The sequence below is a fragment of the Antedon mediterranea genome, chromosome 4 (assembly GCF_964355755.1).
Source record: "Antedon mediterranea chromosome 4, ecAntMedi1.1, whole genome shotgun sequence".
NCBI classification, from domain to species: Eukaryota; Metazoa; Echinodermata; class Crinoidea; order Comatulida; family Antedonidae; genus Antedon; species Antedon mediterranea.
Window position 1 is genome coordinate 32181128 of NC_092673.1, and position 12263 is coordinate 32193390.

General features: G+C 32.7%; 1 protein-coding gene across 1 annotated transcript; it reads right to left on the reverse strand.

Moving 5' to 3' along the window:
- Positions 1–497: 497 nt before the first annotated feature.
- LOC140047800 (uncharacterized) lies at positions 498–10315 on the reverse strand. Its single transcript, XM_072092833.1, has 4 exons — positions 10201–10315; positions 9205–9381; positions 6358–9041; positions 498–6105 (listed from the first exon to the last, which is right to left on the reverse strand). The coding sequence occupies exons 3-4, from the start codon at positions 8523–8525 to the stop codon at positions 498–500; spliced, it is 7776 nt and encodes a 2591-aa protein (XP_071948934.1). The 5' UTR covers positions 8526–9041; positions 9205–9381; positions 10201–10315.
- Positions 10316–12263: the final 1948 nt, after the last annotated feature.

Here is a 12263-nt window from a genome sequence, read left to right on the forward strand (position 1 = left end):
GATCCCTCCGCGTATACTGTCATAAACCCCATTTGTTACATAATAATAAAGACATTACTTACTTTTTATCTAGATTTCATTATAAATCATGTGTATAATCTATATAAACACTAAGAAATAAAATTGAACAAACAATACGGATAATAAAAAAAAACTTATTTCGTTTCGTTTTCCAAGGTGAGACTCGATCTCGGTTCTTGGAATGCCATAGACACGAGCAAAGACCACCGAGCCATACACAACTGACTAAACGTAGAAGAAAGTTTCCTCCGTGTATTTACTATGCAGTAACCATTATAGATCACATACCGCAATGCATCATGATGCACTGTCCAAATATATACTTTTTACTTTAATATTTGAATATTTTAAAGAAGAAGGTTAATGTCATAATTTGTTCGATTCATAGGACGTTTTAATTAATGCTACTGTAAATTTAAAACTACCAGACCAGAGAATTAAAAAAATAAATAAATTATACAGAATAGATAAGATGATCAGAATTGAATTCGAATAGCTTCATGGTAGCTATAATATATTGGCAAAACTGTCGTATTTAGACAATCCAAGTCTCTCACAAAAACCAAATCCAACAAAGTACCACCTTCGGTTGTACTGCATTCAATTACTTGTTTGTAGTTATAATTAATCATTAGGGTATATACTTGAGACGTATTTTTTAGCAGATCTTCATTAAAATCTCCCATGACTATGCAACTTGTGCTCAGCTTATGAAACTCCAACAATAACATTTCTAGGCTCTTACAAAATTGTTTTACGTTATACCCAGGGGGTCGATATATTACTGAGACAACCACAGATTTTGGAGACGTTAACATAAACGCAATGAATTCAATATCCTTAACATTGATGTTCAGTCTACTAAAATATTTACTTTTAGCATAAACTGCAACACCGCCATGTTCTTTATCTTTAAATTCTGATGTAATTTGGGTTGCATTAGTATAACAATTATACCTTGGCTGATGATACAGGTTGAATGTGTCAAGAGATATGTCAAAACTACTGTCATTTTTACTTAACCATGTTTCAGTCAAGCAAATAAAATCTGAATTCAAAAACAATCTATTACATTGTAAATCTGCAAAATGTTGTTTAAGACCTTGTACGTTGTGTAAGATGATTGAACACGTAGATTTTGAATAATTATCATTATATTCATAGGGAAACGACTTCATATTATGTAAACAATGTTTTACTCTTCCGTCACAATGAATGTGTTTCGGATGAAAATTTTCAATCACAAGCCTAGATATTGACGTCACACGACTTAAAGCTACATATGCTTGTCCTGACAAAAACGTGTTTTTCAGGTTAATAACGGCCTTGTCTAATGTCATGCCTTGTACTTTATGAACTGTACATGCATATGCTAATTTTAAGGGAAATTGCTTGCGTGTATATTTTTTACCCATAGATTCCTGAAATCGTTCAATTGTTTGGGTACCAATTGCATCATTATCAAATTTAACTTTAATAGATATTGGTTTATTGTCGCAAGACTGTATTATTTCTAAAACACTTCCCATACAGCCATTCGTCATGCCTTTATCTACATCAACATTTTTAATTAACATTATTCTGGCATTAGGTGCAAGCCATAAATGACTTATTAGTGATGTTTGACTGTTAGATTTGCATGGTTTGTCACAAAGTTTGTTTTTATTTGCCCTATTCAATTCTGTATCCTGCGCTTCAATACATATTACATCGGTACATTTGTTATGCAGCATTTCTTTGTTCCACGTATTTACATCTCTATTATATGAATAAATATGCAGTGCATCCTCACACTGTTCCCCAGTTTCACGTGATTTCAAAATTGCCAACGATTCATCAGATAAAATGTCACCTCTTTCAAGTATTCGCAACTTATTTAGTAGAATGGCGAATTCTGCATCACCTTTTTGCCTCATTATTTCATCTAAATTCACTTTCTCAAAATTATCAATCCATAATGCTCCTTGAATCGTTTGTGCATATAAAGGCATACCCTTAACAGGAGGTAATTGATAAAAATCACCAACTGCAATAATTGAAACTTTGCCAAAGGGAGAATCATCACGTGACTGTTTAATTTGTCTTAATCGACCATGAATATACCACAATAGCTTTTGATCTACCATAGATATCTCGTCAATTATTAAAATTTGCAATTGACAAAGATAATTCCGAAGTTGATTGATCTTTTCTTCACCAAGAGGCTGATATGGAAATGAAACGTTTACAGGAATTGACAATGCACTGTGAATAGTTTTACCGTTAATATTGTATGCTGCAATTCCCGTCGGAGCCACTTTTAAAATTGATACATCATCAGGTTTTTGCATCATTTTTCCTAAGATTCGTGTTCCTTCATTAAAAATACATTTCACCACGTGCGACTTTCCAGTACCCGCACCACCACTAATAAATATATTAAAGGGGCCAGGCTCTTTTCCATTTAACTTATCTAAACACCATTGTCGGATTTTGTAAAACAGTTGTTGTTGCGTTTTATTCAAACTCCTAATCATCTTGTTGCTTACTTGTCGTAATACATTAATTGACGAAAGTGATGGATTTTCTAATGTATACATTTTTTTTTTCTCATGACATAAATCTGGAATATTGAATTCATCTTCAATATCATCAGTATTTACATTCGGTTTCGGATGTGTTAATCGTTCAACTTCACTTTCAGGACACAAAAGTCCCCATGCATCTTCCGGTATTCCAAACTTTTCAATATAATCTTGAGCTTGATCGATTTTATCAGCGTTTTTTTCATATTGCTGCAAATTGTCATGAACAATAGATTTTACACCTTTTAAACTACTTCCATTTAATCTAACAAAACCTTTTTCATAAAACTCTTCATATGTTACAAATTGTGGTGGTTTTAGTTGTTCATCTATACGAAATGGAAGGAATAGTTGCATTAAACTCAGGTAATATTTTTCGGGTGATATGTCTCGTACAAACCTAGGATATCTCAAAACGGCATTTGCACTTCTTGACCGTTTTTGGATATATCCTAATTTATTTTTTAGCTTGAATACATTTTTTTTCTGTTTACCTGTGTTAGTTTCTGATGTTTTTATGATTCTAAAGTATGAACAAAAAGCGGCCAGACACATATTGTCAAAGTCATGTCCATCAGGTCGAGCTCTGTATCTATCAAGTTTATTTGGCATCCAAACAATTTCTTCATCATCCTCTTTGGTTTTTATTACACTGAGTGGCAAACTCATTCTGATTGGATTTGGTCCAACTGGAATAAACTCAACTTTCCTCGACCCTTCCTTTAATCGTAAGCTGCAAACACGAAATACACTTTCTTGAGCAGACACTTCACGATTTTGCATATATACATTACCAAGTTTTCTAAGGCTTTGTCTAGCATCTTCATTTCCATCTTTCATTTCAGATTCAGCCGAAGACAAAAGTAAGCCCATCTCTCTCTCAGCTTTTGACATATATGATACCACGTATGCAACACATGCATATTCATTAGAAACATACTGTAGATCCATATTTGCATTCCATGCTCTCAGCAATTCAGGATTATACTGATTAACCCAAGCATCTTTAGGATTTCGTTTCAAAATAAAATCTTGTCTTTTAGCTATCATATTATTTGCCTCTTCAAATCTCTTCTGTGTTATTTTCATATCATTAAACAGCTGTTTTACGTCATCATACAGGATTTCATCATTTAACAAATTCTTTACTTCACTTAATATTGAACTTGCGCCTTTACTGGGATCATCCGTTTCTCTCTCATCTTTTGGAATAGGGTTAATAACAAAAGTTTTTTCCGATGGTGGCCTGGGAAAATTAAATCTACATTTTGTCCCTTTCTTCTTACAGGATTTAGAATGACTTTTAGAGTGGATTTGAACGTTACTAACAATTTCATGTAATTCTGCGTCTTTACGTTTAGATGGTAGTTCACACGATACATATTTGTCAATGAACTTTGTAACTTCTTCATCTTTATCAATTCCCAGTCGAGGTGCATTTTCAACCCAAAATAAACAGTGACAGTGAGGACTACCACGATTTTGAAATTCTACTCGATAAAAATAATCAATTACTTTTCCAATAGGAAAAGCACAAGATAAAATGACATGTTTTAAGAAACTGTGGAAGCGTTTGTCAAACATTCTTGCTACAGTAACAGGGTTAGATTTTAATAGATTACATTTATCAGTCCAATCCAAATCACATAACTTTCTCCTATTGCCCGTTTGAATCAACAGTGTTTTTATTATTTCAGGCCATCTCATATCAGCTGAAGAAAATGATGCGAACCATGTCGGTTTACCTAGTTGTCTTATCATTGCCAGTACGTCTTTTTGCGTAGCTTGCCAATATGGTGGCGTTCCACGTATCTGTTTTAAGAATTTAAATCCCTTATCAGATTTCAATATTTCTTCAACTTTATTAATATTCTTTAAGTCTGATACTTTAACAGGTTTAAAATCGTCTTTTTTATCTGAACCCTTTCTTAAGGCTATTGATACACTCGATATTACTTGCTGTATTTCATACAGACATTGTGAAAAGAACAGGTATTCAGTATTTCTTGCAAACCTATTATCAACATGCATCAGTCTATTTAAAAAATATCGACCAAGTGTTAACTTCACACTTCTAAAATCATGAAAAGTTCCTTTTCCAGTTGGATACAGTCGGGGAAAACACTTTCCCTCATTGCTTTCATTGTTCAAAAGTGCAACAGGACTATTTCCCTCACAAGGTGCACATGCAATAATGTGATCAAAATAATTATCAAGTATTTCTTGTCTCATATCAATTCGTTGCAAACATGTATCCAATTGTACACCGCACAATCTGGAATTTAACTCGTCTTCTGTTCCTTCTTCTTCATTAAAAGATAAAAGCTCTTTTTTTTCATTTAAATTATTTGACAAATCACTATTCCAGTCCTCATTTACAAATACATCAGAATACCATTTATTATGATGCTGTAAATATTGTAACGCTTGTATTACCTTCGATTTACTTACATATTTATACTCATAATAGCCTTTGTAAGACAACTTTCTTTTCAATTTCACCCGGATCATTTGGTCATCAGTTTGTGTTCTAGGTAACATTGTAACTGTTTCAACTGTGTTTGACGGGACGCAAACAACTGGCCCATGTATTCCATTCTGCCCTCCTTTAGGCAAATTTAATATTTTCATAAATGGGATATTAATGGCAATCAAATGTTGTTCTAAATTATTTAAATCTACAAGTTCTTTTGGAATATCTTCCAATTGCAAATTATTTGTAAATGCTTCCGCCGGTACATCCCCATTTAAAAGCTTTCTGTGACATGTAAAGCACACCCATAAATGTTGCATTGATGACTTCGCAATTTCACAGTCATTATTACATTCGTAATTACAAATATGCAAATACTTGTCGTTGATACACGACTGAACTTTATATTTAGTTTTCAGACATATCATAACTTGCTTTCTAAATAAAAGCTTCAAACAAACACAACATACATACTCCGGTCCATTTGAGGTCATTTCCCTAAATTTGTTTAAAACATTTTCAAATTTTTTCAGTTTTACCTGTGCACATTGTTTTTGTTTAACATTTTTTTCTTCAACCTTTTTCCTAAACTCTTGGTCATTTTCATACTTCTCCTTTCCATAATTTTTCATAGTTTCTTTGACATTTTCTCTAAAACACGGGTCATTTTCATACTTCTCCTTTCCATAATTTTTCATAGTTTCTTTGACATTTTCTCTAAAACACGGGTCATTCTCATACTTTTCCTTTCCATAATTTTTCATAGTTTCTTTGACATTTTCTCTAAAACACGGGTCATTCTCATACTTCTCCCTTCTATAATTTTTCATAGTTTCTTTGAAATTTTCTCTAAAACACGGATCATTCTCATAATTCTCCCTTCCATAATTTTTCATAGTTTCTTTGACATTTTCTCTGAAACACGGGTCATTCTCATACTTCTCCCTTCTATAATTCTTCATAATTTCTTTGACATTTTCTCTAAAATTCGGATCGTCTTCATATTTCATACTTCTATGTTGTTTCATTATTTCTTTAAATTCCTGTCTAAATTTTGAATTTTCTTTATATTTCGATCTCAAACTTTGTTTCTTCATTTCTCTAAGAACAAATGTATCATACCTTTTCCTTGCAATTTCCTTGGTCTGTTTTTTTTTATTTTGCCTAAATCTTTCATCACTGTGATATTTTATTTTTTGAGCATCAAGTACATTACATTTGTTTCTCATCGTATGTGCATTTCTCTGCTTTGTAGCCTTATCATTAAATGTTTGTTTATTACTGATATTTTGTTCATACCGTCTTATTCTCTTCCTTTCTTTATCTAACTTTCGTTTTAGATCATCGCTTTTTTTACGACTTTTTTTGTTTTTAGTTATCGTCTTCTTATTACACGACTTGTCACCAGAATACAAGCTTTTACTCTGCTCATATTTTTTTTTATCAATTTGCTTTAATACTCTGATATGTTCATCTTGCACTTGAATATGTTTCTCAGTTAACAGTTCCTCATCTGAGTTACTATCCGCATTAAGTATGACTTGTACTTCTTCTACATGATTATAATTTATATTAGGTACAGTTTGTTTCGATACGTCAGTATTTTCCTCTTGTACCTTGTAATTTTCTTCTAGTAATAGTTCCTTATCTGAATTACTATCTGCATCCGCAAGTACGTTTAGATCTATTTGTTCCACAGAATGATAATTTACATTAGCTACAGCTTCAACTGCATCAAAATGGTTACCCCCAGTGTACAAAATATAAATTCCTCTTTCAGTTGTTACTTTATTACAAAATCCAGGTTTTCTAGCCGAGAATATTTGCCAATATTTCCCCTGATCATTATATGTATAGATATCAAAGTCCAGCATATTTGCCATTGCACTAATTTCTATGTCACAAGCCCACGTTCCAGAATTCATTACTCTCTGTTTAAAAACGTATTCCCGGACACTTCCGTATCCTTCTTGTAACGTACTCTTAAATGTGTCATTAGTTTGAAGTAAATGATTCACGATTGCTTGCCTCAACACTAAATGATTTATTTGGGTTCCACTAATTAAATATGCTACACATCTGTAAAAGCAATTACCATCACCCATTATTTTTGTTATGTGTGTAGGTTTCCCAATATACATGTTTTTTGTTTCATTTTCTATTAAGTTAGGACTGCAAGAAACAACACTGTTTTCTATTTTAAATTGTTCACATAATTTTATTTTGTCTTTTAAATGAACTGGTAAAAATCTAAAATATTTATCATTTCTTTCACTTAATCTATCAACGGAAACAATTTCGATATCATTTTCAAATTTATGTGTTTTTTTTCCATTATTTAAAACCTCATCACAAATTTCTTTTTCAATTTCTGGTTTAACCCCTAACGTTTCATTGTTAGACAGATAATTTAAATCTGCAACACAACATTCATTAACATCAATAATATTGTCACTATCAATCATAATACAAGCACTATATTGCGTATTTAATGTACTGCTATAATCACATGAAGAGGGTTGCACTCCTTGATTTTGATTTGTTAAATTGTCTTGTTTGTTACAAAAAGAATTTGTTTCATGGGCAATGGATGCTATTTTAATATTTAATCCTGTTATTTCAAACTGAGTAGTATGCAACTGACAACCCATAGATTTTGCTAACTGTATACAATGTTTTTCAATACCTCGCAATGAAGAAATGTACAATAGCACACTACGTCCATTTGGTATTAAGTATCCATCATAGTTTCTGGAATGCGAATCAAATACAAAATAACCACTACTGTTTTTGATGATAGCAAATGTACATCCATGAAAATTCATAAAACATGCTCCACTATTGCACAACGCTTTTTGCAAAGCTTGACCTAAATTCACACACAATGAAAACTCTTCATGATTACCTTCTAGAATGCCGTATGTTGACTCACTATAATTTAATCGAAATGTGTCATCTAAAACGTTCAGTTCCTTTGGTAATTCAGTTACTAATAGAAGTTCTTCATTCATTGTTGAATCTTTTTGAATATAATAATATAACTCATTCCCAATTGTCAAAATCTCATCAAGATTACAAGGCTTGAGTTCAAATACATTCTTTTTTTGCAAATAAAGCATTGAAATAAGAGCATTTGCAACACATTGTTTACCAGCAGAATTACCAAACCGAAAATCACCTTGATTAAAATTTCCCTGTGCAATATGTGTTATTATGGTACAAGAATCATCATTTAAATCAGTGGTACATATTACCTTGCCTGTGTTTTCATCTTTGTTTACCTTGATTCTTTCGTTTATGGCTATATTATTACTTACTCTATCACTTGTAATGGATGTCTTACTAAATTTTTCATTTTCTGCTGCTACTTTCTTTTCTTCAATTTCGTCACATTTGTTATTCTCAATTTTTCCAACACATCCTTTTTTATTTTTCATAAATCGCCCAGTCTTTTTTGATCTTTTCATTTTAATTTTAACAAAATCAACAAAAGTTATTTATTATTTTTTCTAAGCACTACAAATTTCCAAGCTCTTTAAACTAAATTATTGTTTATGATTCAAAATTGTTTTACTATTTTCTGTAATAATGTAATTAAAATGATTTTATTTTAACAATGATATCTATTTCACTTTGAAATTGTAATTTATTTTAGTAAATTTCTTGGATTTATATGTTTTATATGTACAGTATCTTATCTTAATAAATGTGTACAATCTTTATGTACCGATATAAATATAAATATAAAATATATATATTGATAAATGTTAATCTGCTATCTATCACAACTCTTCTTGACTCACCACCTAGCTTAAAAATGCTAGAGGCTATTGTCCTGAGATGCCAATAGACAGACTTTATCTGCTATCTATCACAACTCTTCTTGACTCACCACCTAGCTTAAAAATGCTAGAGGCTATTGTCTTGAGATGCCAATAGACAGACTTTAATGAAATTGAGATCCAACTGAAAAATCCTAGGATCTGAAAAAAAATAAAAAAACATTTTACACTATACAGAAATACAGAAGAAACACCAAATAAACTCATACATATTTTACATTTCAGCTTTCTAAGTTCAACAGTCAACATTATAATGATTTTTAAATAATCAGATTTACAAACAAAATAACTGTTGCCTGAGTACCTCAAGAATGCACAACTGCAGACTAACTGCTGTTTTTTCCAAGTCCGTAGTGAACAAACAATAGTGTTACAGAGCACACCAGTGGTTACCACTTCCTTCCTTTACAATAGTACCGTAACTTGTATGTCCTTCAATAAGCTACTTTCAAGTACAGAACTAAATGAAAGTTATAAAATACTGGATAGAGAAAATAAACATAAAAACATATTATTCAATGTTATCATTAGATTACATAGAAATGAATAACATTTACTGTACAGGTATGTCAAACAACTTTGAAAAACACACACTACATAAAAATATAATACTAAGTAATAGTATAACAATTAGTTTCAAGGGTTCTGATCAGTATAAACAAAATTAATTAATTAATTAAGCATTGGGTGATTGCCATGGTAATTGACAGTCAATAAAATTAGAAAGTAGCAGTACTAGTAGTAGCCTAGGCCTACATTTTGGTCATGGTGTATGAACGATCACTTTGGTCACCGTTTACAGACGCCCAGGGCCGCCAGTAGGCTAAACTACATTCATATTTTTTGTGGTACAATACAAAAAACGAATAAAATCATTAAAAGACAATACAAATCTACATCTATTAATAATAATAATAATTAAAAAATAACAACAATAATAATATAGACTAGCCTAGGCCTACTAACTTACAAGCCAACAAGCTGCATTTTCTATTCTACTATACCATGGTGGAGGTATGAAATATTGTCTCCATTACGAAACGACTACTAGCCTACTGGATAGTACTAGCCTAGGCATAGGCTAGTAATATGACTATTAGGCCTGGCCTACTACTAGGCCTAGTAACTAGCTAGCCTATGCCTAGCTAGCTAGGCCTGGTACACAGGCGCGGCCTATATAGCCCTAGGCCTAGTCTAGGCCTAGCTAGGGCTAGCCTAGGCTAGGCCTAGAGCCTAGAAGCCTAGGCCTAGGGCCTAGTTCAAAATTACATCACTAAAATATCAAAAAGGTTATTCAAACCTGTATATTCTGCAAAATTTAATATACACCACTTTCTAAGATGTATCAATTCAAATCCAGTTGATAGAAATACAATTAATTTTGTGAGCGCACAAATATAGGCTGTTACTAATAGTAATACTAGTAGTACTGTAGTATAATATAGGTACGTACAGCGTTGCCAGCAATAAAATTTAAATTATGCCGTATCCTGTCTCAAATAATGCCAGATTGGAAAAAATAATGCCAGATCCCCAAAATGTGGCCCTAAACAGCGCCACCAACGGTTGTAAGTCTAATAAACGTTTGAAAACCCCAACTGACACAAAATAGGGCCTAAAATTGTATCCCTATGTCGTTCAAAATTTATATTTTTAGTTTTGTGAGTAATAACTAATAATTCTAAAAATATCTGGGGTGCGAAAATGGTAATTGCAAATGACACCAACACGAAAACACGCCCCCCCACAAAAAAAAAACCTGTTACACATATGGAAATTTCGAGCTGAGATATGAGAGCTGCTCGATCTTTGCACTTAATTTAAAATATGAAAGGATCTTAGCCCACCATAATTAGAAAATGGCAATTATATATTAAAGTGTCTCCCGGACCTCAGCCCCACCATGGTTGATAAGAAAATTTGGAAAATGCTGATGGCCGGAAGTGCTACTTAATTTAAAATATGAAATAAAAATATATTTATTAGTGTCTCCAGAAAATTAGCCCACCATAGTTCGAAAATGGCTATTATAATTGAAAATAGGAAATCAAAATATATATTAAGTGTCTCCAGGACCTCAGCCCCACCATAGTTGGGGCTGAGGTACGAAAAGTTGGAAAAATAGGAGCTGCTCGATGGCCGGAAATGGCACTTATTTCAAATATGAAATAAAAATATATTTATTAGTACCTCCAGGATCTAGCCCACCATAGTTCGAAAATGGCAATTATAATTTAAAATAGGAAATAAAAATATATAAGTGTCTTTAGGACCTCAGCCCCACCAAAATTGGAAAAAATAGAGATGCTCGATGGGCGAAAATGGCATTTAATTTGAATTAAAAATTACCTCGCCCACCATGGTCACTACTGGGGCTGAGAGGTGAAGAACATTTGGGAAAATAGGGTTGCTACGACGATGCAAATGGAACATAATTTGAAATATGGAAAACAAATTCTTTAGAAGAAATTCTTTTTAAAATTAGAGCTTCTAAGTTAGTTACCAGGAATTTCCATTTTAAGGGTTGTGGGGTAGGGGTGCGGCCGCTTTATAATTATGAACTGAAAAAAACAAAACCCCTTTCATAATGTTTTCGTTCAATTGTCTCTACACTCGTCGGGATCCAATAACCTGCATGAACTCTGAAATAGAGCAACATAATTGGCCAATAGCTAGCCTCTTCGGATTTGTTGTAGGCCTACTGCCTATAATATCGCACAAACGGTAGTTTTCGAGCAGCCTTCCTATCCGAAGAGTCGATTAAGTCCCAAACGAAAGGATGGAAGAACTATTGTACGGAAAAACCCCAACAGATCTGTTTTGTACGATATGATATTGTATAAGGTGATAATATGTATTAAATTGCAAGATTTATAAACAAAATATTTTATTTTTGTTCTGTGGTATATTATTTTTTTGGTTGTTCAAAAAACACAAAATTATGCCAGATTATGCTAAAAACGGCTAAATAATGCCGCGGCATTATGCCAGATGCCGTGGGCCTCCAAATAATGCCAAAAAGCATAATAATGCCAGAAATGGCAACTATGGGTACGTACCGAACGTATAACAACTATATTATTACAAGATGGATAATTATTTTCAAACATAAAGAGGGCGACATACAGTATCTTTTTTTGTTCATACGATCGCGACCCTCTTTCCGTTCCCAGACGAGGTACGATTTTTTCTGAAATCCTCGGAAAACGCTAGGTTGTTTTTTACGCTTGGGTGGCATGGTCATGACTGTCTCTGCAAGATGGCTTCGATTCGTAGCACGAAAATCGTCTATTGTTACTGCATCTTTGATTGTGATATCAGCTAGCTATTGTATTTGCGTTAGCAAGATCATATCATGTGTTA

What these genes read in the sequence shown, in the direction of transcription:
- LOC140047800 (XM_072092833.1), bottom strand. Translation starts at nt 8,525, where the DNA reads ATGAAAAGATCAAAAAAGACTGGGCGATTTATGAAAAATAAAAAAGGA. An exon ending in GAAAGGAAGAGAATAAGACG is followed by an intron (nt 6,106 to 6,357) that starts GTATGAACAAAA and finishes TTCAAAATTTAG; the next exon opens with ACAGGAATTTAAAGAAATAA.